Below are 26905 nucleotides of genomic sequence, written 5' to 3' on the forward strand. Positions count from 1 at the left end.
AGCATCTCACACATACTGGGTTCTCAAAACTGATTTATTTGAGGAGTAATTCCTACAAATGCTGAACCCATCACAAGGGTAATTGTTAGGAACCTGGCTCTGGAACCAGACTAACTGGGTTTGATTAATTTCATAACTATTTGACCTTGAACAAGTCATTAAACCTGTCTTAGCCTCAGTTTCCCCATCTGTAAAATGGAGGAATAATGCTACCCACCTGGTAGTGCTGTTGTGAGGATTAAGTGGGATGTTGCCCATAAAGGGCTTAGCACAGCGCCTGGCTCAATAAATGTTAACGATTATTAGCACTGCCCCCACCACAGGTGCTCAATAAAAACTTGCTGAATTGAAGTCACACTAGTGGGAATGACTAGCAGATGTGAAGGCGACCTGGGCTTGCTTTTTTTAGTTTTAGTTTTTCCCACCTCACGGCACCAGATGACCTCTGTGAATTTTTTTTTTTTTAAGAAAAAAAATGATAGAATAGGGGATACTTAGGCTGCACTTTTGCACTGATATCCATTTTTCATTCAGGGCAGAAAACCAAGTCTGGCAAAGTCAGGCATATGATTTTCCAAGAAATATGACAAGGCTATTAAAAACCCTAAATTAAAGTTGTATAATGAGCATGAATCTGAATACATTTAAATTTCCTCTAATCCAGTAATTCCAGCAACATCCTAATATATTTTTAAGTGTGTTTTGCAACTGTGAAGAGACCAAGGCTCTAAAACACAGCAGAATTTTTTCAGGGGTGGGGGTGGAGAGGCAACACACAATTGTCATGAAAATTAACCCCTGAAAATGCACAGGATTTTATTACCAAATGGATGCCTGAGGAGATTACTAGATTTTAGGGTCTTTACTATAAAGAGAGCAACCTGCATGCCTGAAATAATTAAGAAGAGACTCAATTATCTAGTAAACTGAAATTTCAAACCACTCTGCTTACCTAAATGGGAAAAGCTGCTTAGACTAAAGCATCATTACTTCTATTTAGAGGAGCCTTAGCAAAGATATATAAGGAGTTAAAGAATGAGACCCCACATTCTTCCCTAAGCCACAACAATGCCTGTTTATGTAAATAGGATTTTCAATAACACAACGGAATCTGAAAAAAATGTTTTCATTATTGTCTCTGAAAATATGCAAATGCAGAAGATGAAAGTCAAGGGGATTTCACTATGATGGGCACTGAATACACTAAAATATTTATTCTACGTGAATCCGAGCCTGGAATCCAAGTGGATCTAAGAAACATGCAATGAGGGTTTCTCCTTTAAAAAAAGTCTGAGTGCGATATGAGGAGGTACAAAGGTTTATCTGACGCCATGGCAAGTTGAAAGCATGTGCAAAAAGCCCCTCAGTTTACAAAGAAATAAAAATAGTAGTAGATATCTATTTACCTTTATTTGGCAGCCCCTTTCAAAATTTGGGCCAAAATATAAATATCCTCACCTCCATCATCATCACTAGATGACAATCAAACACTCCTACATGACCATAACAACCTCCAGGCACAAACTAAAAGCTCATTAAAGGGTATATGAAGGCTATTTATAGAAGAACTAAACAAAGAAGGAAATAACTATCAGCAAAATTAATCAGACGATTCATACTTTTGACAACTATTACTATTTGTTTGAACTCAAGTGTCTAACTCCTTTACTGACAGGTATTGATGAGTATAGAGATACCACATATCTAGAGTTTTAAACTGACCTTGTAGCTTTTTGGTTCAAGAACTCAGGTTTTGACCTGTACTCCATATATCAGCCTTCCTGTTGCTGTTTAGGCAGCTGATAAGAGGCAGAAATCCTTCTTGCTCATTAGGCCACTAGCGGCTGTTAAGCAAAGGGCTGGGGAGGGGCGAGCTCAGTGGCCCAGAGGAATGTGCCGGACTCCACATATAAAGCCAGCTCCGATTTGGGGTTAAGAATTTAACCTTAAAAGGCTGACAAGTCATAAATTTGCTTGAGGTTCATATATATGTGTGACTTTCACAGTTTATATTTCCTAGCCAGGACCCAAAGTCAAAACATGCCTCCTGATTAATGAATGGTACTAATTGTTATTCCTGACTCGAGAACATTAGTCTTTATCCATAATATTTTCTTAAAAAACACACAATCTCATATCTAAAACTCTCTGGCTTAAAGGAGTTTGGATAACCAGTTAGAAAAAAAAAAAATAGGAAGAAGAACCTAATGTTATCTGTTGTTGGTGCTACTATTTTGGTAGTCAAGATTGACTCAAAAGCTTTCATTTAATTGTGTTCATCAAGCAGAGTGCAAAGGAATGTCCTCCAAATCTAAACATCTGAGATAAAGCAACCATCTGTGACTCCACACAAAAAATGAGCTGGAGTTGGGGGGCAGGGGTGGGAAGGTGGGGGCAGGGCTGAAATGTCTTCAAGCACATTTTGTCTAACTTATCTTGTTAAATATTTATACATAAGTGCATAACCTAACAACCTTGGCCAAGCTTGGAAGAGATAATAGATACAGGACAAACAAAAGAGCCCCATAAGTATAAAGACAAAGAGAAAAATACCAAGGAATAGTCCAATTGGAATACAATCTCTAACCTGCAGTCAAAATTGAAACTGGGACAATAAAACCCCACAAGCAAAACAATGTCCCCGAAGTGTGATAACTTCATCAGGGAAAAGCAGGCTATAATTTGGTTAGCTTACAAGGTAGGTGTCAGTTCTAACCCACACTAGCGGCTGTTTCAAAGGGGCTCCCTTATCTTTAGAAAAAAGGAAAGCATTCAGTGTAAGAAAAGAGATTTCTAAGAACAAAGATGCAATTTTCATTTATTGAGAGTTATGACAAGGTGAGAGAGAATGTAAGCTACACAGCAATGATCTGAGGTACCCAAATCAGGTCTATCTAGCCTTGTCCTATCTATACAGAAAGCTTTTTAAATACTCAGTTCTGAGAAAATGGAATGTAAATTCATTGGTGTATATTTTAGAGCTCTTCATTTTCAAACTAAAGAAAAGAATTTTACAATATCCCAAGAGAAGGAAAGCAGGTACCCAAAAATATGTGGGCAGAAATCGCCTGTTTTCTCTCCATTGAGGATAGACCGAAGTATAGGAGGCAGAGGAAAATGGAGGAAGAGGGAGGAGAGATGGAAATCAGAACCTACAGGGAAAGAAAACACAGCTTAAAACTAAAATGCAGAGGAAAATATAAAACATTCCACTCATCTTTTTTTTTTTAAAGAGAGAACAAGAAACACAAAACCATTTAATAAATATAACAAACCATAAAGCACCTTCTGTTCTAAATTATAACCAGTTGAGAGAGGGTGTGAGGGTAGGAGGAGGGGGAAAAGGAAAGACTTAGAGAACAGTCCGACAGACAGATGAAGGAGGGTCCTCAGTAGCTTCTGAGGTATACTGAGCCCCAGGAAGGCTGTGATGAGAGCACACAGAATATCCGTAGTTCCCCTTAATTATGGGGGTTAGAGTAACCCAGGCTACTTCTATCACTACGCTATGAAATGTTGAGTAGCTTTTCAAGAATTTTACCCATTTTACCCAGAATTATTAGTTGATAGTAAGTTTCATTGCCACTAGGATCTATCTAATTTGAAGATAAAACTGGATATTGTCGGGAAAAGACTCTGAAAGGTTGAATAAATGCTGGTTCCAATATCTCCTTCAAGCTTTGTAACTGAGGCAACCTTACACTCTCAAAGAACAAAGAAAAAGCAATCTAACAGCTTTTGAAGGCCAAAAAAACCTTCAGGCAACGTTATTAAATTGACCCACAGCACTGAAGTTTTAAAGCCAAGAAATGACTTAGGTTTTAGAAATTAACACTTGTATAAAACCTTCAGAATACCATGGGGAAAAATAAACCTTTATTCAGAAATAATCTTTGAAGTTTGAAAACAAAGCAGAAAACCTGTTTCTGAAAACAGAAAGGACTATTTGAAACACTGAGCACAGTTCTACAACTCTTTGAAACTCTTCAACAGTTCCACTCTAACTTCTGGAGATGGCCAAGGAAGATATACCCCAGAATGCCAGAAAAAGAAAAAGTAGGAAACCATTAGTTCCCTAGGGGAAGAGCCAAGTGATCTCAGGAGATAGCTGCTTCCGGCCACATTAAATTAAGCCAAGGGCAAGGCTAGAGGTTCTACCCATCTAAGGCAGCAAAGGCAGTACTTTCCAACTAGTTACAAAGTTATTAGTCACTAAGCAGAGATTCTACTGGCTCTCCCTAGCCCATTCATTATCACATTCTCATTCATTGGCTCAGACTGTTATATTTAAATAGAGGGCATGCATGCTAAGGCCATAAGAGTGAGATATATATATATATATATATATATATATTAAAAAAAAAAGAGAGATATAATAGATAGAGGTAGACGTGCAAGACTTAGTCACTTAATTTGGGTGTGGGATGTGTAAAAGAAGAAATCAAAGATGATTTCAAGGTTTTGAGTTGGTGCCAGACAGAGATACCATCACCAGAAGTATAGAACATTAAAGAAAGGCAGGTTTGTGTGGATGGGAAAAGAAAATAATGGACTAATTTTTTACTCTGTTGAAAATGAAACATTGGCAGGACTTCCAGATGGACATGTCCAGCAGGCAATTGGGAAATACTGAACTGAAGAGCAAGGAAAAGGTCAGGTTGAAAAGAGATATGGGAATCATTCAAAGAGCAAAGATAATGAAGTCATGGAAATGGATGTGGGAATAAGCAAAGACAGAACAGAAAGGGCAAAAGACAAACCAGTACTAGGACACTTACATCTAAAGTGCAGGAGGAAGAAGGCAAATAAGCAAAGACCGAAGTAAGTAGGAAGGGAACCCAGAGTACATAATGTCACAGAAGTTGACAGAGTATGGGAATTTAAGTCAAATACTTTATATTCAGACTATATTCCTTCGCCTCATACTCTAGCAGGTATTCTGGAAACAGCATGAGCTATGGAGTGAGACAAACCTGGGTGAAAATTCCAGCTCCACCATTTATACAACCTTTGGGAAAGTAAACCTTTCTGAGCCTCAGTTTCTTCATCTGTAAAATGGAGATAACACCACCTACCTTTCAGGTTTCCTGTGTTGATTAAATGAGAGATTAAATATAAAGCAACTGGCATATAGTAGGCACTCAGTAAAGGTTATTTTCCATCATCTTCCCTGGTGGTCTTTCGAAACTATTCCATCAACCTGAAAGTGGTGTCAAAAAATCGACTGGAATACAAGGAGTTTCAAGCTTTTGTTGAATGAAACATTGATGACAACGATCTCTTAAACAACAGAGAAATTAAATAAACCATTTTTGCCAGAGAAACAAAAAATTATAAAACCCTCCCCAACCCCCAAGCCAAAAAATAATACATCTCCATAGACACTTATGAAAGATCAGCCCAATTACACAAGTATTCCTAGCATTTACTTGGAACCATATGTTTCAGAGACCAGCCAGCAGGGCCAAGTCTGAAGTAGAATACAGACCAGGGCTCCAAAAGCTACACATTGTTACAGTTTTCATTCTTTACATTGGGAGAGTACTCTCCTGGGGGAGGGACGGGGGGCCACCATGTTGGAACCACTAAAGTTGCTGGAACTCAGAAGCTGCAGACACTTTATGAGTGGTTGCATTGTATGTACATGAGCTATATGAGGGCAAGGCTTTCACAAGACAAATGTAATGTATGATTGCGAAAGACCACCTACTGCTAAGAGTAACAGCTAACAACTTTCAGGGTTTTTTTTGTGTTTTGTTTGAGACAGTCTTGCTCTGTCGCCCAGGCTGGAGTCAGTGGCGTGATCTCAGCTCACTGCAACCTCCTCCTCCTGGGCCCAACCAATCCTCCAACCTCAGCCTCCCGGGTAGTGGAGACTACAGGTACATGCCACCATGCCCGGCTAATTTCTGTACTTTTTGTAGAGGCAGGGTTTCACTATGTTGCCCAGGCTGGTCTTGAACTCGTGGGCTCAAGCAGTCTCCCCACCTTGACCTTCAAAAGTGCTTGGATTACAGGTATGAGCTACTATGACCAGACTTTCAGTTTAAATAACATGCATAATTATTAATTATTACTATCAAGAATAATAGAAGTCTGATTCTTTGATTCTAATATATTCCTCTACATAGAGATGTGTGTGTATATGCATGTGTGCACATGCACGTGTGTGTGTTTGGTAGTACATTATCTTATTTGCAGAGTCTTGGATCATGACAATATATACTCATACTTTCTCTTAATCAAGGGGGTTATTGAAGTCTTTGGCAGTTTTTTTGCAAAAATCACCAGATGTTGGCAAAATACATTTTAATACATGTCACATGCAAAAGCCTGGAAAATATCATCCACACTTATGACTTCCAGCTTAAGCCTATATGCTGATGAGTCCCAACTATGCACTTCTTCTTAACTCCAAAAGAATATATACACTCTTTCCCAGTGATCTCATCTGTTCCCAGGGCTTCAGTTACCATCTATATGCTGATAATTTCCAAGTATATATCTCCATTGCTGATTTCTCCTTCTTTTGTAATCCAAAATGTTACTTGAACTACCTAGCAGATATTTTCTACCTCCATCATCAAAGGACCTTTCAAACTCAACCTGTTTGAAACCAAACTGACTCTTTCAGCCCTTAAAAACATGTTCCTCCTATATTTCAAGCACACTCATTCGTTCAACAAATATTTACCGGCCAAGTGCGGTAGCTCAAGCCTGTAATCCCTGCATTTTGGGAGGCTGAGGCAGGTGGCTCACCTGAGATCAGGAGTTTGAGACCAGCCACAGTCAATACAGTGAAACCCCATCTCTACTAAAAATACAAAAAATTAGTCAGACATGGTGATGGGCGCCTGTAATCCCAGCTACTCAGGAGGCTGAGGCAGGAGAATCGCTTGAGCCTGGGAGGCAGAGGTTGCAGTGAGCTGAGATTGCATCATTACACTCCAGCCTGGGTGACAAGAGTGAAACTCCATCTCAAAAAATATATATATATATATTTACCAAGCACCTATTATGTGCCACAGCACCACCACACAGAAAAACCAAAATTTCTAGATTCTCCTTCTGTCCTCATATCCAGTCACTAAGTCATGTCTATTCTACTCCCTCTATTCTCTCAAGTTGAGCTTTCATTCTCCTATTTATGTTCCCCTGCCCTATCACCTGTGTTACTAAAACTCCCTGCCACCACTCACTCTCCAGTCATCCTCCAACTGAATGTTTCCCTTCTTAAAATGTTTTCAAGGCTCCTCATCATCCTTGGATACAACTCACACTCCTCAGCATTTCCCATCTATTTTCCTAGTTCATCTTCCCTCCACTTCCACATCTGTGCTCTGAGCAATCTCAGCTATTCCAGTGCAACAAATTTGACAGTTTGTCTCTTAACTCTGTACCTTTATACATGCCTTACATGACAGCCGCCCCCCACTTTTGTTTGAGACAGGGTCTCACTCTGCCACACAGGCTGGAGTGCAGTGGTATGATGGTAGCTCACTGTAGCCTTGAATGTAGCCCTCTTAAGACAACTAGGCACACTTCCTCCATAGTTCAAGAGGCTTCAGGCCTCCACATGGTGCCCAGCTCTACGGCAGGCCACAGTTGTGCTGCCTTGACATCTATGTTTTTCTTGGTCTGGATCCCTCGCTAGGCAGGGAGCTCCTTGCTGGCAGTGATTTTTATCTTGTTCATCAGCTCCTAGCTCAGTACCTGGCATAGTGCTCGATAAATGCTGGTTGAAGTAAAGAATAAATTTTTTAAACTTTTAAATATTTATGCAGAAATGGCATATAAAGTTCACTATTAGTGAATTCCTTTTCTGCAAATTTCCATCTGTTTTCCAAAACAGATAACTGTGGTCCTCAGTGCAAAAACTCCATGAAACTTAAACTGGAAACTGCCTCTTGGGTCACATTCTCATTTCTACGGCGCTCAACATGGAAAGCTGCCAGTGCTAGAAGTAGTTCTCCAAAGTGGGCCAAATTCACATTATTGGTGACTGTCACTACTTAACAAGGATAACATCTGTGTACATGGGGAAATGATGGAACTTGATTTTAAGAGTAGCAGCTCTATGATATCAGTGACAATTAGCTCTGAAACCATTTCAGACTAATCCAACTGAAAATGGCTTACTCAATCTCTGAAAGCTGTACCTACTAGCTCTCCCCAGCATAAATTAGGATTAGTTTCTACATTATTAAAGGCAAACAGATAAAAGGATATTATATGTGTGTATGTATGAGTGTACAAATACATGTGCGTATGCGTGCTGGAACCAGGCAGGTTGCTGGAAGTCAGAAGTGACAGACACTTTATGAGTGGTTGCCTTGTGTGTACATGAGATATATGAAAGCAAGGCTTTCATGAGACAAATGTAAGGTATGATTGTGAAAGACTACCTACTGCTTAGAGTAACAATTAACTTTTAAACGGTTTAAATAACATAAATATTTATTAATTATTGCTGTCTAAATAGAAATATTTCTATAAATACATAAAATTCATGAATATAAATATATAAAACATATCCAAACGCGACACTTAGGTAAAGCTATAGTTAAAAAATATTCTTTTACTTGTCACCTCCTCTGCAATTTTCAGTTTTAAAAGAAGAGCAACTCGCTGGGTGCAAAAGTGGCTCACGCCTGTAATCACAGCACTTTGGGAGGCCAAGGCAGGAGGATCACCTGAGATTAGGAGTTCAAGACCAGCCTGGCCAACGTGGTGAAACCCCATCTCTACTAAAAATACAAAAATTAGCCGGGTGTGGTGGTGGATGCCTGTAATCCCAGCTACTCAGGAGGCTGAGGCAAGAGAATCTCTTCAACCCGGGAGGCAGAGGTTGCAGTGAGCCAACATTGTGTCACACTCCAGCCTGGGCAACAGAGTAAGACTCCGTCTCAAAAAATAGTAATAAAATAAAATAAAAGAGGTGCAACAAGGCTCCCAGGGCCACAGAGAATAGATAAATATGTTTCAAATTCACCATCCCTTCTTCAGTCTCTGCTGCAAATCAGTTTAGACAATGATACATTCAGATAATCAATATTGTATACTTATATGCCACCCTAGGATCTCACTGGACAGTCGTCAAGTTTTCTAGACGATGTCTTTAAGTTTTATTCTTATATTCATTCAAACTAATTAATTAACTCCATTAAAAACTCTGTACAAGGCACTCTACTCACCACTCTAGGGGACATCATGATGAATCAAACATGGCTCGTGCATTCAACGAGCACAGGGTCTGGAAGAGGCCATGATAAACTATGTATGTCAAAAAGCATGGATACTAAGTGAAAAGTACAGATGAAGTATTTCTCTGAACCAAATGCAACTGGGACACCCTTCTGTATTATCTCTGCACACATGCAAATTTCCATATTCGAATGTTTTCCACTCCTTTCCGTCTGTCGTGTGCCAGTTAACTTTCTAATATATACCAAGTAAAGGCTTTTAATCTCCTCCCTATATCTGTCACTCTAACTCGTCCTCTCTTCACCATGTTTCCGTCAGCTTCAATCATTCAAACCAAAATTTGACAAAGAGCAATGAAGAATCCCAGGGTGACATGATACACACTGTAAGTACTGATACTCAGGGTTTGGGAGAGAGGGAGCAAGAGCCATCATGAAGGAGAGGGGTATGCAAATAGAATTCTGATTTTTGTTTTCAAACGAACATCATCCCTTTCTTTCTTATTCTTTTTCCTACTTGGACCTCTGTTTGAAAGAACTTCCCATCAACTTTCAATTAGTTGACCTAGGCAATTAATTGAAAGTTTGGCTTAATGCAGACAGAAATCAAGAGAACTCTCATGAAGCCCTTTATCCTACCCAAATGAAATTTCCATGGCTGAAAATCCACTTTGGATTATGTCCTCTTTTTTTTTTTTTTGAGACAGAGACTTCTTCTGTCACCAGGATGGAGTGCAGTGGTGTGATCTCCACTCACTGCAGCCTCTGCCTCCAAGTTCAAGTGATTCTTCTGCCTCAGCCTCTTGAGTAGCTGGGATTAGAGGCATGCACCACCATGTCCAGTTAATTTTTTTTTATTTTTAGTAGAGATGGGGTTTCGCAATGTTGGCCAGGCTGATCTCGAACTCCTGGCCCCAAGCAATTCATCCGCCTTGGCCTGCCAAAGTGTTGGGATTACAGGTGTGAGACACCATGCCCAGCCAGGATTATGTCCTTTTTAATGTACATATATGAAGCTTGATGTCTTAGGTAAAAAATGCCAAACACTGGGGAAAAACTTACATACATTCAGTTTGTTTCCATAACTGGCACCAAGTTGCATTATTTTCACAAACCTAAATACCACAGATCTATAAGGGGAAGATAAACACATGCATTTATATATATATGTATACTGTATCTTCAATTTTATCTTGAAATTACTTACAATAGCTTTATAGACAAGCACAAAATACTTACCTCTTATAAGATTTGACTAGTCTACTTCTTCTAGACTGTTATAATACAGCCAAATGAATTAATCTAATATCCTTTATCACTTACTTATAGACAGCAAATAGATTCTTGACCTAAAAAAACTGGTTAGTTTTTTAGGAACCTTAGTATATTGGTAAAAATAAATCAACTACTTAAATATTGGTTTTATGGAAATGTTATGCTTGTAATACATTTCTAACTCCATTCATTCATTCATTAAGTCTATAAATATATATTGACTACTTATTATTTGTACCCTGTACTGTGCCAGATACTGGGATACAAAGATGAATAAGATATAGCCCCTAACCTCAAGATGATCACAGTCTAGTAGGGAAGATATCATTAGCAACATGAACTGCAAAGTTGCCATAATTGGGGATTTCTAATTTTCCAGTAATAAACTTAGTTTCAAAAGGCCATTTAAAATTTTACTCTAAAGTTGTGCCTTCTTCTGGATTTATAAGGAATGAAAATTTTGAAAAATACAGAATATTTTCAAAATCATCACTTCAACTGAGACATGTACATCTTCCAGCTTTCAGGTGGCTGGACGGTGGAAGTTTGTTTTATAATAGCTTTGACTTCCCGATCCCCTTCTTATTGCCACTTCCACTTGTATTTTATCTCCCTTCCTATCAATTATTTATCAATATAAGCCTATTAAGTATGCTTCAAAGAGCTTAGTAGATTTGCTAATCTAGCATATAAATACAATTTCAGCTACTAGAAGTAATTAATTGTTCAGAACACTAGCAATGCATTTTGGTCGTAACACTGACTCCCTTTTATTCATGAGGAAAAATATAAACTCTCAAATTAGGCTTTGTCCAGCTACATACAAAAAGAGGAAAAAGTGAAAATGCCTCTCTTAGTAATCAATTTGTATTCATTTTTGTTTAAAAAATTGCAAACAAGTATTTCTGATCATTAACACTTGGCTAATTGAACTTTAATTGCCCTAATTGGAAGTATAGAACTAAATCTTCTTTGTATATTCAACAAGATATTCAAGTAAGACTACAATGTTCCAGTGAACATTCTCACCCCCACCCCATACATGTAGCATTTCAAAACACACATTTTCTCTGCTAATATACCCACCTTCACCTTGGTTTTTGAACAGCATTCTCCCTGTCATTATGTCTCAGAAGGTAAATTCCCATTACTTTATGCTGTCTTTAAAGCCAGTCTGGGGCCTGTAACTTGGATTCTATTTTCTGATGCTCATTTCTTAATGGAGTGCCAGGGATCCTGTTTCAAGCCAGACAATTTGCTAAATATGGGTAGATGAGTGTGAGATTTTTCTGCCCACACTTTCCATTAGATCTTAGATTACCAAAAACATCAAACCCATTTACAAGATTGGCTAGGACTGAATAGATATTGGCTCCTGGAATAGGCTCTTGAATTGAGCTCGTACGTGAGTTCTGATCCCAGATTACAAAAACCTGTGAGGTACTTCAACAGGTCCATGCATGTGTTATAGCTCAACTCCCAAATATGGTAATATCAATCTTAGCAAGAAAGGTCTAGCTGACATTAAATCAAAGAGGGCTTGATTTAATAGATGTCCTACAATTTATGTGCTGTAATAATTGTTGATCATTAATGATACTAAGCCAGTCATAACAATGCTGCTAATTTCAATTTGTTATTTGGGTACTCAACAACTTAATAAGCCCTGCTGATGGTGAGAGTTGCCAGCTAACTGAGGTAAGCCTGCATCTGTCTCCAGCCAAAATATATGTAGGCTGAAAAGTTTGTCCACATGTCCCAATAATGTATTGTAACAATTTAGACTTAGGTTTTTAAAATATGTAAGATGACATATGGCTTAAGAAGGTATGTGAGAGTTCATAGGGAACACATAATGATCTAGAAATTCTATTTTTGTCAATTATTTACTAATGCTGTATGGCCTTGTGCTCAACACTGCTCAAAAGTAGTGCTTTCCCTTTAAGAGGCTTATAATCTAAAACATACAAATAACCATATGCAGAAAAAAGCTAGAGATCAGAGCAAAAGGAAGCATTCACAAAAAAATGTACAAATTCAGCATGCCAGAACTTTTCAGTTGAGCAACACAATCCCCAGTGAAATTCTTTCCAAATGATGTATCGTGTGCACAAGTTATAAGTGATTATCTTCAATTTTCTTAGAAATGAGTAATAAGATACCTCTTAAGACCCATGCTTTGTATATGCATCAAATACTGAAGTTGGCGTGGTCATTGATAGCTGTCATTTAAAGAGAAAACATATTTGCTGTCTTGTCTCAGACCAGACAAATCCAGGACTCTTCTCCCAGATCGGTAATAAGCTGCCTTTTTCTAGGCTACAGTGAACAGCAAACATTGCAACTCTAAAGATGGAAGTAGCAGAATGCTCAAAAATATTGCATCAAAATATTGGATACAACCTACCAGCCCTTAAGAAAAAAACATATTGCAAAACTGACACCATCTGCGTCATTTAGCATCCATCAAAATTCTTCTTATGTCTGTATTTCCTAATGCTTTCAAAATGGAATTTGCTCCAAGAATTAAGAAACTCTTTTTAAGATGGTGGCCCTATTAAGAGACTTCTCCCTATCTCCCACTTCATCTCTTCAGTTCTTTTCCCTTACCCAGGCTGGCTATTGTGACGATTTCAGCCAATTTCCTGGAGGTATTTTCTAGCCCTTTTCACCCTTTTAATCCTACAAGTTTCCTGGGAAGCCTGTTTACTTGCATGCTCCCCCACTAGACTGTGAGCTCCTTGACAAAAGGGATTGCGTCTCACTCCTCTCTGCACCCCCAGCACCTATTACAGAGGCTGCCAAGGAGTTGGCAGTGTTAGACTCCTTTCAGCCCAAGGTGCCCCGCAAATCATCAGCCATGTCCTCCACCAGATTGATGGCTCCCTCTAAGCACAGCTTGGTATCAGTATTAGGATTCGTGTACTATTCAGACCACATTTGAAGGAATTCTCTAACTGTTCCAAGTTAGTACACAATACAGAGGTTTTTGCATTGTTCAAAGTTTGAAAGTTTTAACAAATCACCTGGTCACCCAAATGTCTAGTGCAATCTCAAAGGAGAGAAAACTCTTCCACACCTCACTTCTCTCAACATTAGGACCGCTAACTGCTTCAAACTAATTGGGCAACTGCAGCTGGCAACCCAGCTACGGAGGCTAGTTCTCAGACTTAAACAACAACAAATACCAAACTATCTCTTTGTTTCAAGCATGTTGCTTTTTATTTTTATGTTGTTTCATCTATTTCAAGAAACTCCAAGTCAATTTTGGCTGTTCAAGGCTGCCTTTTACACATACAGGCATTTGGCCTTCTAGATCGGTTCTCGCACTTTCCAAGACCCTCCAAGGCAAGAGCCCTCAATCTTTTGGGAGTTGCAACACTACCACGGTTTGTTTGATTTTCTCATTTCCATCCATGTCTTACTCTCCCCCTCCCCCAACAAAAGTGGTGTATGGCATTCATAAAGTGAATTACACTTGATTTTTGTTTAGAGGAATTTGTTGCCAGACTTCTGTAACATTCCCTTGAGACAATTGGAAACATCATTGTCTGATTACTAGCTCACTTTCCTTCCCTAAAATTGTATCCATTCTTGATTGCGCCTGTGGGTAGGTTAAAGAAAACAAAATAAACATCTAGACTTATGAGCTCATTGGCTCTATTCTGAATTTTTCTAAATTAAATAAGGGCAAAAGAGCTGTACTGAAAGTCAGTTATATAGATTTTTCTGCCAAATGCTAACTCTGTGCGCCTGGTTTCCATCTGTGGTGCTTTCCAAGTTACAAATCCTTAAAAAAAAAAAATAATAAGTGGGGTATGAAGAGATCTATGGATTTTGGGAACATGCTATTTAGAATTGCTATCCTGTGACCTGAACACTCCAAAAGAAATAGGAACATGAGATTGTAAGGCTTTAGATCAGCTTTGTGGAAGTCTAGTGTAGTCCTTCAGCACCAGTGATTTATTTTTTAGCCTGGCTGATCTCAAATGCCATTTAGTCTCATCCATATTAGCATAAGAAATGTACCTTATTCAGGCTAACCCAATTCTGCTAATAGCCGAAGTTAGCAGTCAATCCCAAATGCTCCCCCTAAGTGAAACAGGACATTCTTGAGGATTTCTCCTTACTGTGACTGAATCTCATTTGATCTGGGACAAAGAAAGCTTTAATGCAGTTAATATAGTGCAGCAGGCAAACTGAACATGGCTTAAAATATGAATGCGGAGGGGGGAAAGTCAAGCGGTCATCATGATGGTTCATAACTATCAAATAATTTTCAGCTCTCTTTCAATTTCCAGCCACTGAACGACAGCAGCAAATTACACATTTATTCACTTTGAAATTATGCACTTGCCATTGTATTTAGTCTGCCATTATTGTCTCTTCCCTAAAATACTGGTGAGCTCTTTCTACACACGAACATTAGGATTTCCACGTTTTCCATATCTACAGTGACCATATTTGTCCCACTAAAACTCAGGACACATGGTTTCATGCCAGTACACAGTATTAGAAACCTGCACTGCCCCGGAAAAGCCAGGATATATAATGGTAGCTGTATGGGGATCACCATATTTGAAGTTTGGCTTGGCTCCAGTGTGAGTCAGGACAGTGTCTCCCATATAGAAGATGCTCAACAGTGTTTGTGCTTGTTAAATAGAACTGAAGCAGGGAATGTTGGGTTTATATGATGAAACACTTGAAAAGCAATTTCTCCTATAGTTTGTGAAATAGTAGAGGAAAATAAAAAATATTTATTACAATTCCCTCTTCTCTATAAGAGTATGGCCATCCCTAGGCCTAAAGTGAGGGAAGGAGCCCAGGCCAAATCGCATACACACAGTGTGTGGGCCCTCCTAATACTGCTGCAAAGAGGCAGGCAGCCAGAGAGCTGGAGGAGAATGAGAGAGGGTGAGTGCCTGCATGAGTGTGTGTGTGTAGAGGGGGGTTGCTAAATGACTATCTGTGCTGTCCTCTGGCCTTTTTTCTTCTTTTAGGCAGCACCTTTACCTCCGGCTTCAAATTAGCCAAATGTGGCCCCAATCCCAACCCTGAACACATTCATCTTGTGGGGGCTCAGTCTGTGAGGATCAATTTTTACATTACCAACAAAAGCATGTTCTCTAGCCTTAAAAATCTAATTACCATGGCACTTCCAGGGGAGAGAGATTCACTGGTTGTTTCAGTTCTATGGAACTGATTCATAGGTTGCCCCTTACAGCTCCTGCACACGTCCACGTGGTACACTATTAACTCTTAACAGCGGATGAGGTAGTTCGACCCTCCCTTAGAGTGAAATCCTGCAAAGCAATATTTAACATATGCGCAAATGCATTTCAGTTACCAAAAAGGGTGACCAATTACCTTTGCAACTAAACAGCAGGCTCACTCGGCTCTTTTCATCAACCTAAAGAAAAGGCTGAGGGCGCGCTGGCTACCTAGGTAACCTCCTACCAGTGAACGCTGGCTGGCAGCGCCCACGGGGCGCGCATCCGCATTCACAACTTGGTCCAACCATCAAGCCCGCCTCCATGACTTGCTGAGAGCCACCAGCCAAGTTTTAGCCAGGGCTGCTCCCTGATCCTTCAGAAGCGCGGGACGCGCGCCTCACTGGATGCCTGAGTTGAGAAGAGACCCTGGAGGCCACCAACGTCTCACGGTTAGCGAATACGACTGGCCGTTTCTTCTCAGTGCACCCCTGACAAATTAACCTGTTTGAAATTGACTGTTCTTGTCCGTATTGTCAGCGTAGCAACTTGTTCTAATTGGATTCTAAGGCGGTGTTAGGAGCCCAACCGCTGGACAGTCATTCGCACAGGGCCATTAATATTCATCTGTTGACAGCGGCAGCCCTCGGCTAATGTTAAAATATGTCCTTACGGCACGATCTGATTGTGAGAACAAAAGGCAGGCGTTCAGAAACTTTCCTCCACCTAAAATCATCTCCCCTTTAGGGTCCAGCCTGTCAAGAAGGCAGATGAATTTGGGAGGGGGAGGAGTTAAATCATCTTTGGACTCCTGCTCCCCGGGCCAGCAGCACCGTTTTTAAAGCGATTTCGCTAACCTATTCAAGGGACGCTGTTCTGAAGGAAAAGGATCAGTCCTCATTTTGGTGACCCTCTTACTCAAAAGTTTGCCTCAGTGTGTCTTCACCCACCACTGCAGATTCAGAAATCTGTCCTCAACTTTGCTTGCACTTGGGCCTGTGAACTTAGGAAAACCCAGGCTGGGTAAAAGAGAGCATGGGGGGCACGTTGAGGAAAAGACGGCTGCAGCTGTGGCCCAGCTAAGGCTGAAATTCTGACATGCATGTGTGAGCAAGAATGGCAAATTCCCGAGGCACTAGCTCGGCTGTGGGGCGCCAGTTCGCTGAGACCCAGGAAAATAGCTCCCACCTTCTTGCCCTTCCATAAAATGGGCGCTCACGAGAAGGCAATCCCCACGGTTCCTCCTGCTCGCACCTTCCCTGACAGCAGCGTGAGACTGGGGGATATGGGCTCTGTCCACACACACCCTCTCTCCCTCCCTCAGTAGATCCAGCCAGGCCCCAGGCACACGGACCACTCCCAATTGCCCAGCTTCAGGCCGCACGACTGCATCCCGGCGGGGCTAGCGCGCTGGGGGTACAGCCACCACACACGCCCCTTGCTCCCCGCTGGGCACAGAGAACGCTCACGGGACCCCTCCTCACCTGGCACGGGAGTTTCGGGCACCCACTTGAGTCCAGGCTGCAGTCTCTGGAAGAACGAGCGGACTTGGTGACAGGTGGCGTCCGGCGGCGGCGGCGGGGGCTGCGCCTGTCCCGGGTAGTCTAAGCTGAGCAGCATCGCTACCACCAAGCACGCGGTGCGCACGGTCCCCGCCATCCTGCTTCGCAGGGAGCTAGGAGAGCTCGGGAGAGTGGCAGCCGGAGCGAGAGCAGTCCCAGGACTCGGCAAGCCCGGCAGTGGCCCTGAGGAGCAAGAGACGTGCTGCTACCCAGCCGCTGCAAAAGTTTCCTCGCAGCTACCTGGGCACTGGGCGAGGGCGGGAACCGCTTGGCGGCGCGGGGCAGGGCGGGGCTGACTGGGGTGGGGCGGGGCGAGGAGGAACGGGGCGGGGCGAGGCGAGCCGCGCTGCCAGGGGGCGGTGGCGGTCCTGCTGCTGATAGCCTGCGGAGTGCGGGGGGTGCGGCGTGGAGCGCGGCAGGGGCCACTGGGGCACCGCAGCGCGGGGACCGGGCGGGGGCACTGCTGGAGAAGGTTGCGGAGCGCGCGTGATGGCTCCCGGCAGCGGAGCCCAGCTGTCCGCTCGCCGCTGCTCCACACAGGGCGCTTTGGCATAACTACTGCAGAGGGGCTGCAGGCTCGAGCGCGCTGATTGGCTTCCCAGCAGCTGTCCTCTGACTGGCTCTGAGAGAAGTTCCCCAGCCTCACTCCTCCTTCACGCCGCTCATTGGTCTACTACCTGGAGGGCTTTTCCCTTTAGGATTTTTACAACCTTTTCGTCCTTCCTAGGGGCAGGTGGGGGTCCCTGGCTTAGGTGCCCCCCCCGCTTCGCCACAGGCCTTCTTCAGCCTGTTCCAGCACTTTCCTGGCCACCAGAGCCACACAAGGTCTTCCTTCTCCCCACAAAATCCACCTCCTCATTCTGCTCTCTGAGGAGCTTTCCGCGAACCGTTTTCCTAACGCAGCCCTGACCGGGTTCTCAAAGCCAACCCGCAAATAGTCACGTTCAGGGGTAGCCAGGTACCACTGGGCTTTTCACAGTCTGCCTTACCTTTGAATACTGTCTAAGAAGTCTGACAACCCCTGTGGCTTGCTAGATTTGATTCTATAAAGCCGTACAAAGTCAGAGAAAGCACCTGATCCTGGGATGTTAAAAGAATCTACTGCATGATAGTCCCAGGTGGCCCTTCATGAAGCAAAGCATAACTGGTGACAACTCAATAACCAGGGGCTTAAAACCAGCCTCACTCATTAGAAAATCGTAATGATGTAATGGTAATGTATAACACAGCAAATTTATTGAGCCAAAGCTAACCTATTTCATAGATGGAGTAGAAGGCTATTTGAAAGGTCTCCTACACCCAAATCCCACCTCTCCTGCTTAGTTTTCACTATCAGAAATCCAGTTCTTTGAGAATCACATATCTCTCCGAGGAGGAATGCATTTAGTCATTACCTATATGCTGCTAAGTAGGGATCTTTAGCGTGGATTCTTTTTATGAGCCTCCACACTCTAGTCCAGTAGAGAACTCAATAAGTATTTGTATGATGAAATTACTTAACACCTCAACATGAATTAGTTTGTCATCTGATGGTCTTGTTTCTGACCTAACTGAAAGTAGGTTTTAAGGGAAAACCTCAGCACCAGGAAATTGTCTGGGGTGTGCAAGGTCTAGGGAGAGGAGATTGTGCTCCAGGACCCGGGAGCTGAGAAGGGAGGCAAAGAGAGAGGAAGGTCATGGGGGAAGTTCATTCACCCATTTATTCATTTGGTAACAAATATTTGAACTCCTACTGTGTTCCAGGCGCTGTAGATTACAAACAGACAATGAGGATACAAAGATTAACCAACCCGTGTGGGACCTGACCTCAAAGAACTGCAAACTAATGGGGGAAACAACCAAGTAGAATGTTAAACCACTGTGTGAATGCTTAGATAAAGTTCTAAGGGTTGGGGGGATCAGAGAAAGTGTGCCAGAGGTAATGATGCCCTAAACTCAGACTCAAAAGACCAGTAGGAGTTTAGGTGACACAAGCAGATGGGGAGAAGGGTGCTGAGGCAAAGAAAGCAGCATAAATAAAGACACTGAGAGAACAGGGTTTGGCATGGCCCAGTTGGAGGTTGGGAGGTGCAAGTAATGATTCCAGCTTGGGGAGTTGGAAGAGCTAAGGTGAGAGAGGTAAGCAAGGGCCAGATTATGCAGTCTTGGAGCCATGTGGAGGAGCCTGGGGAACCACTTAAGGGAATTTGCAGCACTGTTGGGGGGGGGGTGTGCCATGATCATATTCGCCTGATTAAAATGTCCTTCCAGCAGCAGTCACTGTGGAGAATGGCTTGGGAAGGAAAAAGATTGGAAGCAAGGAGACCAGTTAAGAGGCTGTGAAAATAACCCAGACAAGAAATGATAAAGTCCTGTAGCAGAGAAGATTTGGAAATGGAAAAAAATTACTGGAGATATTTAGCATATAGAGTTAAAAGGGCATGGTGACCTAGTGGATATGGGGGATGGGAGAGAAGGAGTCAAGGACGGAGGGCTCATTCACTCTTTTTTCAACAAACATTTCAGTGTGGCCAGTGTATCTGGTATTCTTCTCCTACTTCATAATTTTGCCTGGGGCTAGGCCTGCGCCTGCATTGAACATTTGACAAATGACATATCCACTTTAAAAGAAACACCAATTAAGAGTCATAATTTGGCTGGTGAGTTTGATATGTTCCACCTGTGGAGCCCTGTGACCAAAGGGCAGATTGGAAGGCAAGCATTGATTGAATTTCATGACCTTGCAGAGGAAGACATGACCTCCCATAAATTCATGATCTTCCAGAGCTCATGCAACTAACTACAAAGGCAACAGTTGTTTTCAACTACTGGGTACTGAGTACCTGGAAAAGGGGGACTGTGACTTATTTTTAATATACACTTTTATATCTAATACACTTTGTATGAGCTAGGGCAGTGCTCCCAAAGTGCAGTATGTGAATCCCTGAGTTCGCTGAAGTGAACCAATGAAGTTTTTGCTTTTCATTTTAGTAAATATTTATTTTAATGGTGGATTACAATAAATATATGTAACTAGTACATCCAACCCATGATTTTGTTAGGACAAAGCTAAGTAACTGGTGCCATGATAAATTTCAATAAAAATGTGAGTGGGTTTGAAGAAAAATACTTAATAGTAATGGGAGTATGAAGATATAATAAAATATGTGTGTGATATGTGAATGACTAGGATATGGGCTATGTCATAGGCAAGCTGGCCCTGATGTTTTGAAAAATATTTCTTTAGCCTAAAAGCTTCTGCTCCCACTCCAAGCAGCTACTTCAGGGCTTTTAGCCAACCTAAGGTAGGAGTTAATAAAACCTGCTAGGTTTAAGGAGTGGTTCCATTTTTATAAGTGCCTCTCAAAGACTTTCTAACCTTCTAGTCTCTAAGTGATGACTCTAATAGTGGAATTTCAGGCACTGAAACTGACATGGAGGAAAGCTTGCAGGAAAGCCATGAGCAGCTGTCTGCTCTGCCTACCTAGTAACTTGGAATTTTACTGATGAAAATCCAGTTCCTTAACTAAAGCATACAGTCTGTTACATTACATGCTATATACTGCTCAGATGGGCGACTGGTGAATTAAGACTGGGTTTTCTTTTTCTCTTTTACACAAACAACTGTCTTACCTTTCAAGGCTCCCTTCCTTGTGTTAGAAGTAAGGCCAGTGATTCATCCTTACTCTTCAGCTAGAAGAGACAAAGAGAAACAATCAGTATAGAAAAACAAAAGGATATGCTGATTGAGCCACTGTTCACTTTTGATAATTCATTATTCTGTGCTTTCAGGCCAAGTTGGAAGCATTTAGATAACACTGTTGGGCCCCATCTTTCTCTTTGGACCCCAGAGGAAGGCTACCTAGCACAGCAGGCCCAGAAGAACTTTTCTTCACCTTTTGCTCCTAGTCTCCAGTTTGAAAGAATTCGAAAATTCCCAGCTGTAGCCAGCAGCTATTATCTTGCTGTAGCTAGGAGGAGAGTCTGGTTCCATGGCTCCAAAAGCAGCATAAATCAAGTTTTCTGGGAGAGGGTTAAGAAAGGGTGTTCAACAGCTGCCGCCATGGGAGGAGCTCATACACAGCCGTGCACACGGCCACACACGCACACACTGTTTGTCTTGGGCCCAGTTTCCTTTGCCCCCCAGGTGATGTTCTCCTCTCCCCATCTCACTCAGGTACACAGTATCTTCTGCCCTGAACCCCACTCTCAAAACCTGCTTTCAGAGAAGAAAGTTTAGAATTCATCCGCTTACAGTGTATATGGTTTATAGGTTATAATGGGGCTGCCCACCCAGGGGTATGAGTATTTTAACAGGATCAAAGCTTTAAACCAAAGGAACAGAGCTCTAAAAACTGTGGAATTTCAGGCATCTGCCAGTGGGAAGGGAGTGTTTAAACTGAGGGGCAATGAGGCCTTTTTTGGTGCACCTGAAATCACATCATGTAGACAGTTGCTTATATGTTAGACTGGTGCTGCTCACAGTCAACACCTCCCTGGCCACACCTCTGTACTCTATGGCACACAGCCACTTTGTCTCCCCTTCTCTTGCAGTGTATGACTCCTTTGTGGGGCAGAGGGGAGGGGAGGCGCCAGGCACACTGATCCCAGTGCTCCCAAATGTATAAGCTATGATCAGAGAATGAATTATGGTCCTTTGGGAAAGAGTGTTCATTCATTCATCCCAGCCAGCAGGCCAGTGCAATGTAAATGGTAACTTTGTAAGTTGAAAGACTTAGAGCCATTTTGAAAATTGCATAATAATCCCAGGCAGAATTTGGCTTCATGTGTATGGAAAATTAATAGACCCGGCTGAGATGCTTGCATTGTGAGTTGTGGATGGATAGCTTCTCCTCAGACCAGGGACTATGCTTTGCCCTCACTAAATCCACAAAATATACTGAGCTTCTTGTAAGTCAGAGTCCAAGACTTGAAAAAAACTACTGAAAATTTTATTTGTGGCATCATGTTGATTACTACAAATAAAAAGTCATTCTATTCTGTGTTTGTTTGTATAAGGGATATTGACCTAGATTTCTAACGTATTTCTTCATACCCCAGTCCACTGATTTTCTTTTTGATTGGGCCGATGCACTGTATGTAAATCTAATATTTTGTGTCTCTTGCATAGGATATTTGGTTTTCTATAAAAATTTAAGGGGTTTGTAGGGCCGGGCACGGTGGCTCACGCCTGTAATCCCAGCACTTTGGGAGGCCAAGGCGGGTGGATCACAAGGTCAAGAGATCGAGACCATCCTGGTCAACATGGTGAAACCCCGTCTCTACTAAAAATACAAAAAATCAGCTGGGCATGGTGGCGCATGCCTGTAATCCCAGCTACTCAGGAGGCTGAGGCAGGAGAATTGCCTGAACCCAGGAGGCGGAGGTTGCGGTGAGCCGAGATCGCATCATTGCACTCCAGCCTGGGCAACAAGAGCGAAACACCGTCTCAAAAAAAAAAAAAAAATTTAAGGGGTTTGTAGTTTGGTGATTGAGAGCACAGTAGCTTTAAATCCAAATGCTGGTGATGCCTGAGGCACGGCTTTATGTGTCACATGGCAATTCACACATACTTTGTTTTGCTTTGAATTATTTTGGACCAAAAAACACAGTGGTTCAGGTAATGTAATATATCTATTTTGATATATGGTGTGTAGAACCTCTAATAATTTCACTAAGTTTTTTCTGGGTCTTTATGCTCTGGAGCCTGGGTCCCCAGTAAGCCACCTGGCATTTAACATTTGACATCTCATGTTTGCTTCCATTAAGGTCCTTTCCTATCACCAGAGCTCCCTGAATTTCAAGCAACATATGATGGGAAATCAACAACCACCACAGATAACAGCTCATATTTTTGATAACTTATCCCTTCCCCTTCCCCCAAACACCATCCACACTCCTAAAGTAGCATCTCATAAGAAAACGCCATCCCCAGCACCACCTGCAACTCTATAGTAGCTATCCCTTAGGAACTGTGGTTTTTTGTTTGTTTGTTTGTTTGTTTTGAGATGAGTCTCACTCTGTCGCCCAGGCTGGAGTGCAGTGGTGCAATCTTGGCTCACTGCTAGCTCCACCTCCAGGGTTCAAATGATTCTCCTGCCTCAGCCTCCTGAGTAGCTGAGATTACAGGCACATGCAACCACACCCGGCTAATTTTTGTATTTTTAGTAGAGATGGGGTTTCACCATGTTGGTCAGGCTGGTCTCAAACTCCTGAGCTTGTGATTTGCCCGCCTTGGCCTCCCAAAATGCTGGGATTACAGGTGTGACCCACCGCGCCCGGCAAGAACTGTGTTCTTGAGAGGCAGTATGGTTGGGACCTGCAGTCAAAGGAAAGACAGAGAGCAGGTCCAAGCCATTACACACCCTACCAACCAGGCCCAGTGGCTACCTAACTTGTGGTACCAACACTGGGGTGACCACTACACTTGCCACATTGTGTAGCAAATGTATGTTTTCCTATGTATCTCCACAATAACTTATGAGCTTTAAAGGAGTAGGGATTCATATGCTTCTTTTCTGTACTCCCTGTAGTGCAGTGCTGCTCAGGGTGCAGTCCGTGTACCTGTGCTGGTCGGCGCCCTGTTTGCTACCAGTCTGTGAATCTGTGACTGATACTGAGTAAACATTTAGAAACTTTTTTTTTGAGATAGGGTCTTGCATAGGCTATACTGGAGTGGTGTGATGCTGGCCTGCTGCACCCTTGACCTCGTGGACTCAACTGATCCTCCCACCTCAGCGTCCTTCCCAAAGTAGCTGGGACCACAGAAACACAACACCAGCTAGCCTGGCTAGTTTTTTTTTTTTTTTTTTTTTTTCTTTAATTTTGTGCAGAGATGGGGGTCTCACAATGTTTTTCCCAGGCTGATCTTGAACTCCTGGACTCAACGGATCCTTCTGCCTCAGCCTCCCAAAGTGCTGAGATTATAGGTGTGAGCCACTATACCTGGTCCCTAGAAACTTTTATAGCATTTTTATATTACTTCCACTTGTAAGGACATGAAGAGTTGGCTGCAATGTTTAATCAAATAATTGTTTTTAAATGGCCTTATATTTTGTATTTCTTTTTCAGTAAACCATTTTTATGACGTTTTCCCAGAGTATTTGTCCATGCCAGATAGAAAATAAAAACATAAAACAAACTGATTTTACTACAGATGGGTTGAGAAGCATTGCCCCAGTATGTGCACAGTACTTTGACTTGTAGTAGTCACTTAGTAAATGTTTTTCAATGAAGCTCTGTGATGCTTTTCTTTACAAAAATAAATCCATACATCCTGATTTGTGGAGTGTTCCTATTAAGATCATAACACGTAAAAACTCTCCAATAATAACTGGCTTATTTAAAGATAAATTTTTAGCTAAAATATTCCTGCTACAAAAATTATCACATAAGAATGCTTTTCTTCTTCAGCTCACTTATATTCAAGAAACACTCAGAAGAGACTAAATATGGCTTACATGAGGTTGTGTATCTCAGATCTTGGTATAAATTGCAAACAGAGGTTGAACTCCATTGCCTTTGTATTTTATTTTATCAATTATTTCCCTCTTAATTTATATCATGTTTTCTGTTGTATATGAAAGAGATACTAACCTGTGTACCAAAACATATCTTTTTAAGAGCAAGATGATAAGATCCAGAGGGAAGTACTGCTTCCTTGGAATGCCTTCATCTCATTCATCCTTACAACATGTCAGAAGCATAGCAAGTCTCCCCTGCCGTAAATAAATTGCATGTCATTACTCAGAAGATTTACGCTCTGTTGGATGTCTCCAGTTCTTCCCTAACTCCTGTTAAACTTATGGTTAATACCATATGTTTTGTTAAGAGTTTTTTGTCTGGTATTGTTTTGAAGTTAGCAGTTGTTTCATGTGGGAGTATCCTGTCTTCCCAAGTAGATTGGAATAATGAGAAGAACAGAAGACAAAGAAATGAGCAGTCAAAGAGCTCATTTCTAGTTCTTGTTTTGCCACTCTGAGCATTGCGAATCTGGATCAGTAACTTAACATTTCTGAACTACAGACTCCTTAATTGTAAATTGAGAATGGTGGACTACATGCTTTCTAAAATTCCTTCTACCTCTGGTCGTCTGTGTTTCTATGTCAGTGAACTCCTTGAGGAAAGGAATCTCACATTTCTGTATATAGCCTCCAGAACCTTGCCTAGAATGCATTAGGCCCCCAATACATATTGTTGAAGACATGACAAAATGTATTCCTCATGACACAGAGCCCAGTAATGGCTCCACAGAAGATGGTCAAGAAATATTAGTCATCGATCAGTGCTCATCTTAATCAAAATACCACATAATAACATTAAAATTTAAATTTTCTCCTCATCAGGTGTGGTGGCTCATGCCTCTAATCCCAGCACTTTGGGAGTCTTAAGGCGGGTGGATTACTTGAGGTCAGGAATTCGACACCAGCCTGGCCAACATGGTGAAACCCTGTCTCTACAAAAATACAAAAATTATCTGAGCATGGTGGCATGTGCCTGTAATCCTAGCCACTTGGGAGGCTTAGGTCTGAGAGTCGCTTGAACCCGAGAGGCGGAGGCGGAGGTTGCAGTGAGCCAAGATTGTGTTACTGCACTCCAGCCTGGGCGAGAGAGCGAGACATCTCAAAAAAAAACCCAAATTAAATGTTCTCTTAACAAGCAGGATAGTAATGTTTGTTGTAAGCAATTTTGCAAGGGTGGAGATATAAACAGACATACTTCTATTATATTTTATCTCCAGCAATCTAAGTCAGAGATTTTTTAAATTACTTCATTAATATTTTTAAATAACCAACACTTTGAAATTGATTCTTTAAGATTATAAAAAACTAAAGGTAACAGACTATATTTATCTAAATCTCACTGTAAAGGGGGTCTAGTGGATTATTTTATTGTTTGGAAATGATTACAGTAATGTTTTAAGAAGATTTATTATTAATTTTTTCCTATTGGAAAATCTGTGTCAATCCCTTCTATGGAAATCCTTCCAAAATGTATTGCCTATTTCTCTGCTTTAGTAAACGAAGCATATGAAATCTAATATAACCTATCCTTGATGCTCTGTTTTATCATATTCAATTTTTGTGTGATGTTGAAAATATACAAAAATGGTGAGACAATGAGCTGAATATGTATTGGGCCTACTACACATCATGAAATTTGATTTTTAAAAAATAACAAATCCTCCGAAATGAGTTTTCTCTTCCTCTTTAATGTATGATTCAGCATATATAGATTCATGCTCCCCTGCATTAGTCTGCTTTTTAAAAACTGTAATTCTGGAATCAAAGGCCAAAGTAGCCCTTCCTAGGCCATCCCTTTGGTTTAACCTCAGTTAAATAGCAATCATTTTCAATAACAGCTATTTCAACTCGCTCTCCAGTTGACTTACTTTAACTTATGTTGCAACACAGTGATCACAAGAGCCAGCATAGTGTTGTGGAATGGACATAAGTTCCACAGTCAGATAGTCCTGGGTCCAAATTCCAACTCTATTACTTACTAGCTAGATAACCTTGGGCAAGCAGCCTTATCGGTCTAAGCCTTCACTTACAAAATGAGGATTAACAACTTAACCTTCAAAAAGACCGCAAATATTAGTGAGGATGTGGAAATTGGAAACCTTGGATACTGTTGGTGGGAATATAAAATGGTACAGCTGCTATGGAAAGCAGTA

At 41.6% G+C, this 26905-nt stretch overlaps 1 protein-coding gene across 3 annotated transcripts in view; it reads right to left on the reverse strand.

Moving 5' to 3' along the window:
• GPC3 (glypican 3) overlaps nucleotides 1-17585 on the reverse strand; it is a 454889-nt gene extending 437304 nt beyond the window's left edge. For 2 of the 3 annotated variants that reach the window (XM_032260236.1, XM_032260237.1), the window contains exon 1: nucleotides 17173-17585. In XM_032260236.1, the coding sequence (XP_032116127.1) occupies nucleotides 17173-17347 (175 nt within the window). In that variant the 5' untranslated portion in view covers nucleotides 17348-17585. The remainder of the gene's footprint in view (nucleotides 1-17172) is intronic. The other variant, XM_032260238.1, reaches the window with a different exon arrangement.
• Nucleotides 17586-26905: the final 9320 nt, after the last annotated feature.

This window comes from Sapajus apella, unplaced genomic scaffold (assembly GCF_009761245.1).
Source record: "Sapajus apella isolate SASKATOON/1434 unplaced genomic scaffold, GSC_monkey_1.0 scaffold115, whole genome shotgun sequence".
Lineage (NCBI taxonomy): Eukaryota > Metazoa > Chordata > Mammalia > Primates > Cebidae > Sapajus > Sapajus apella.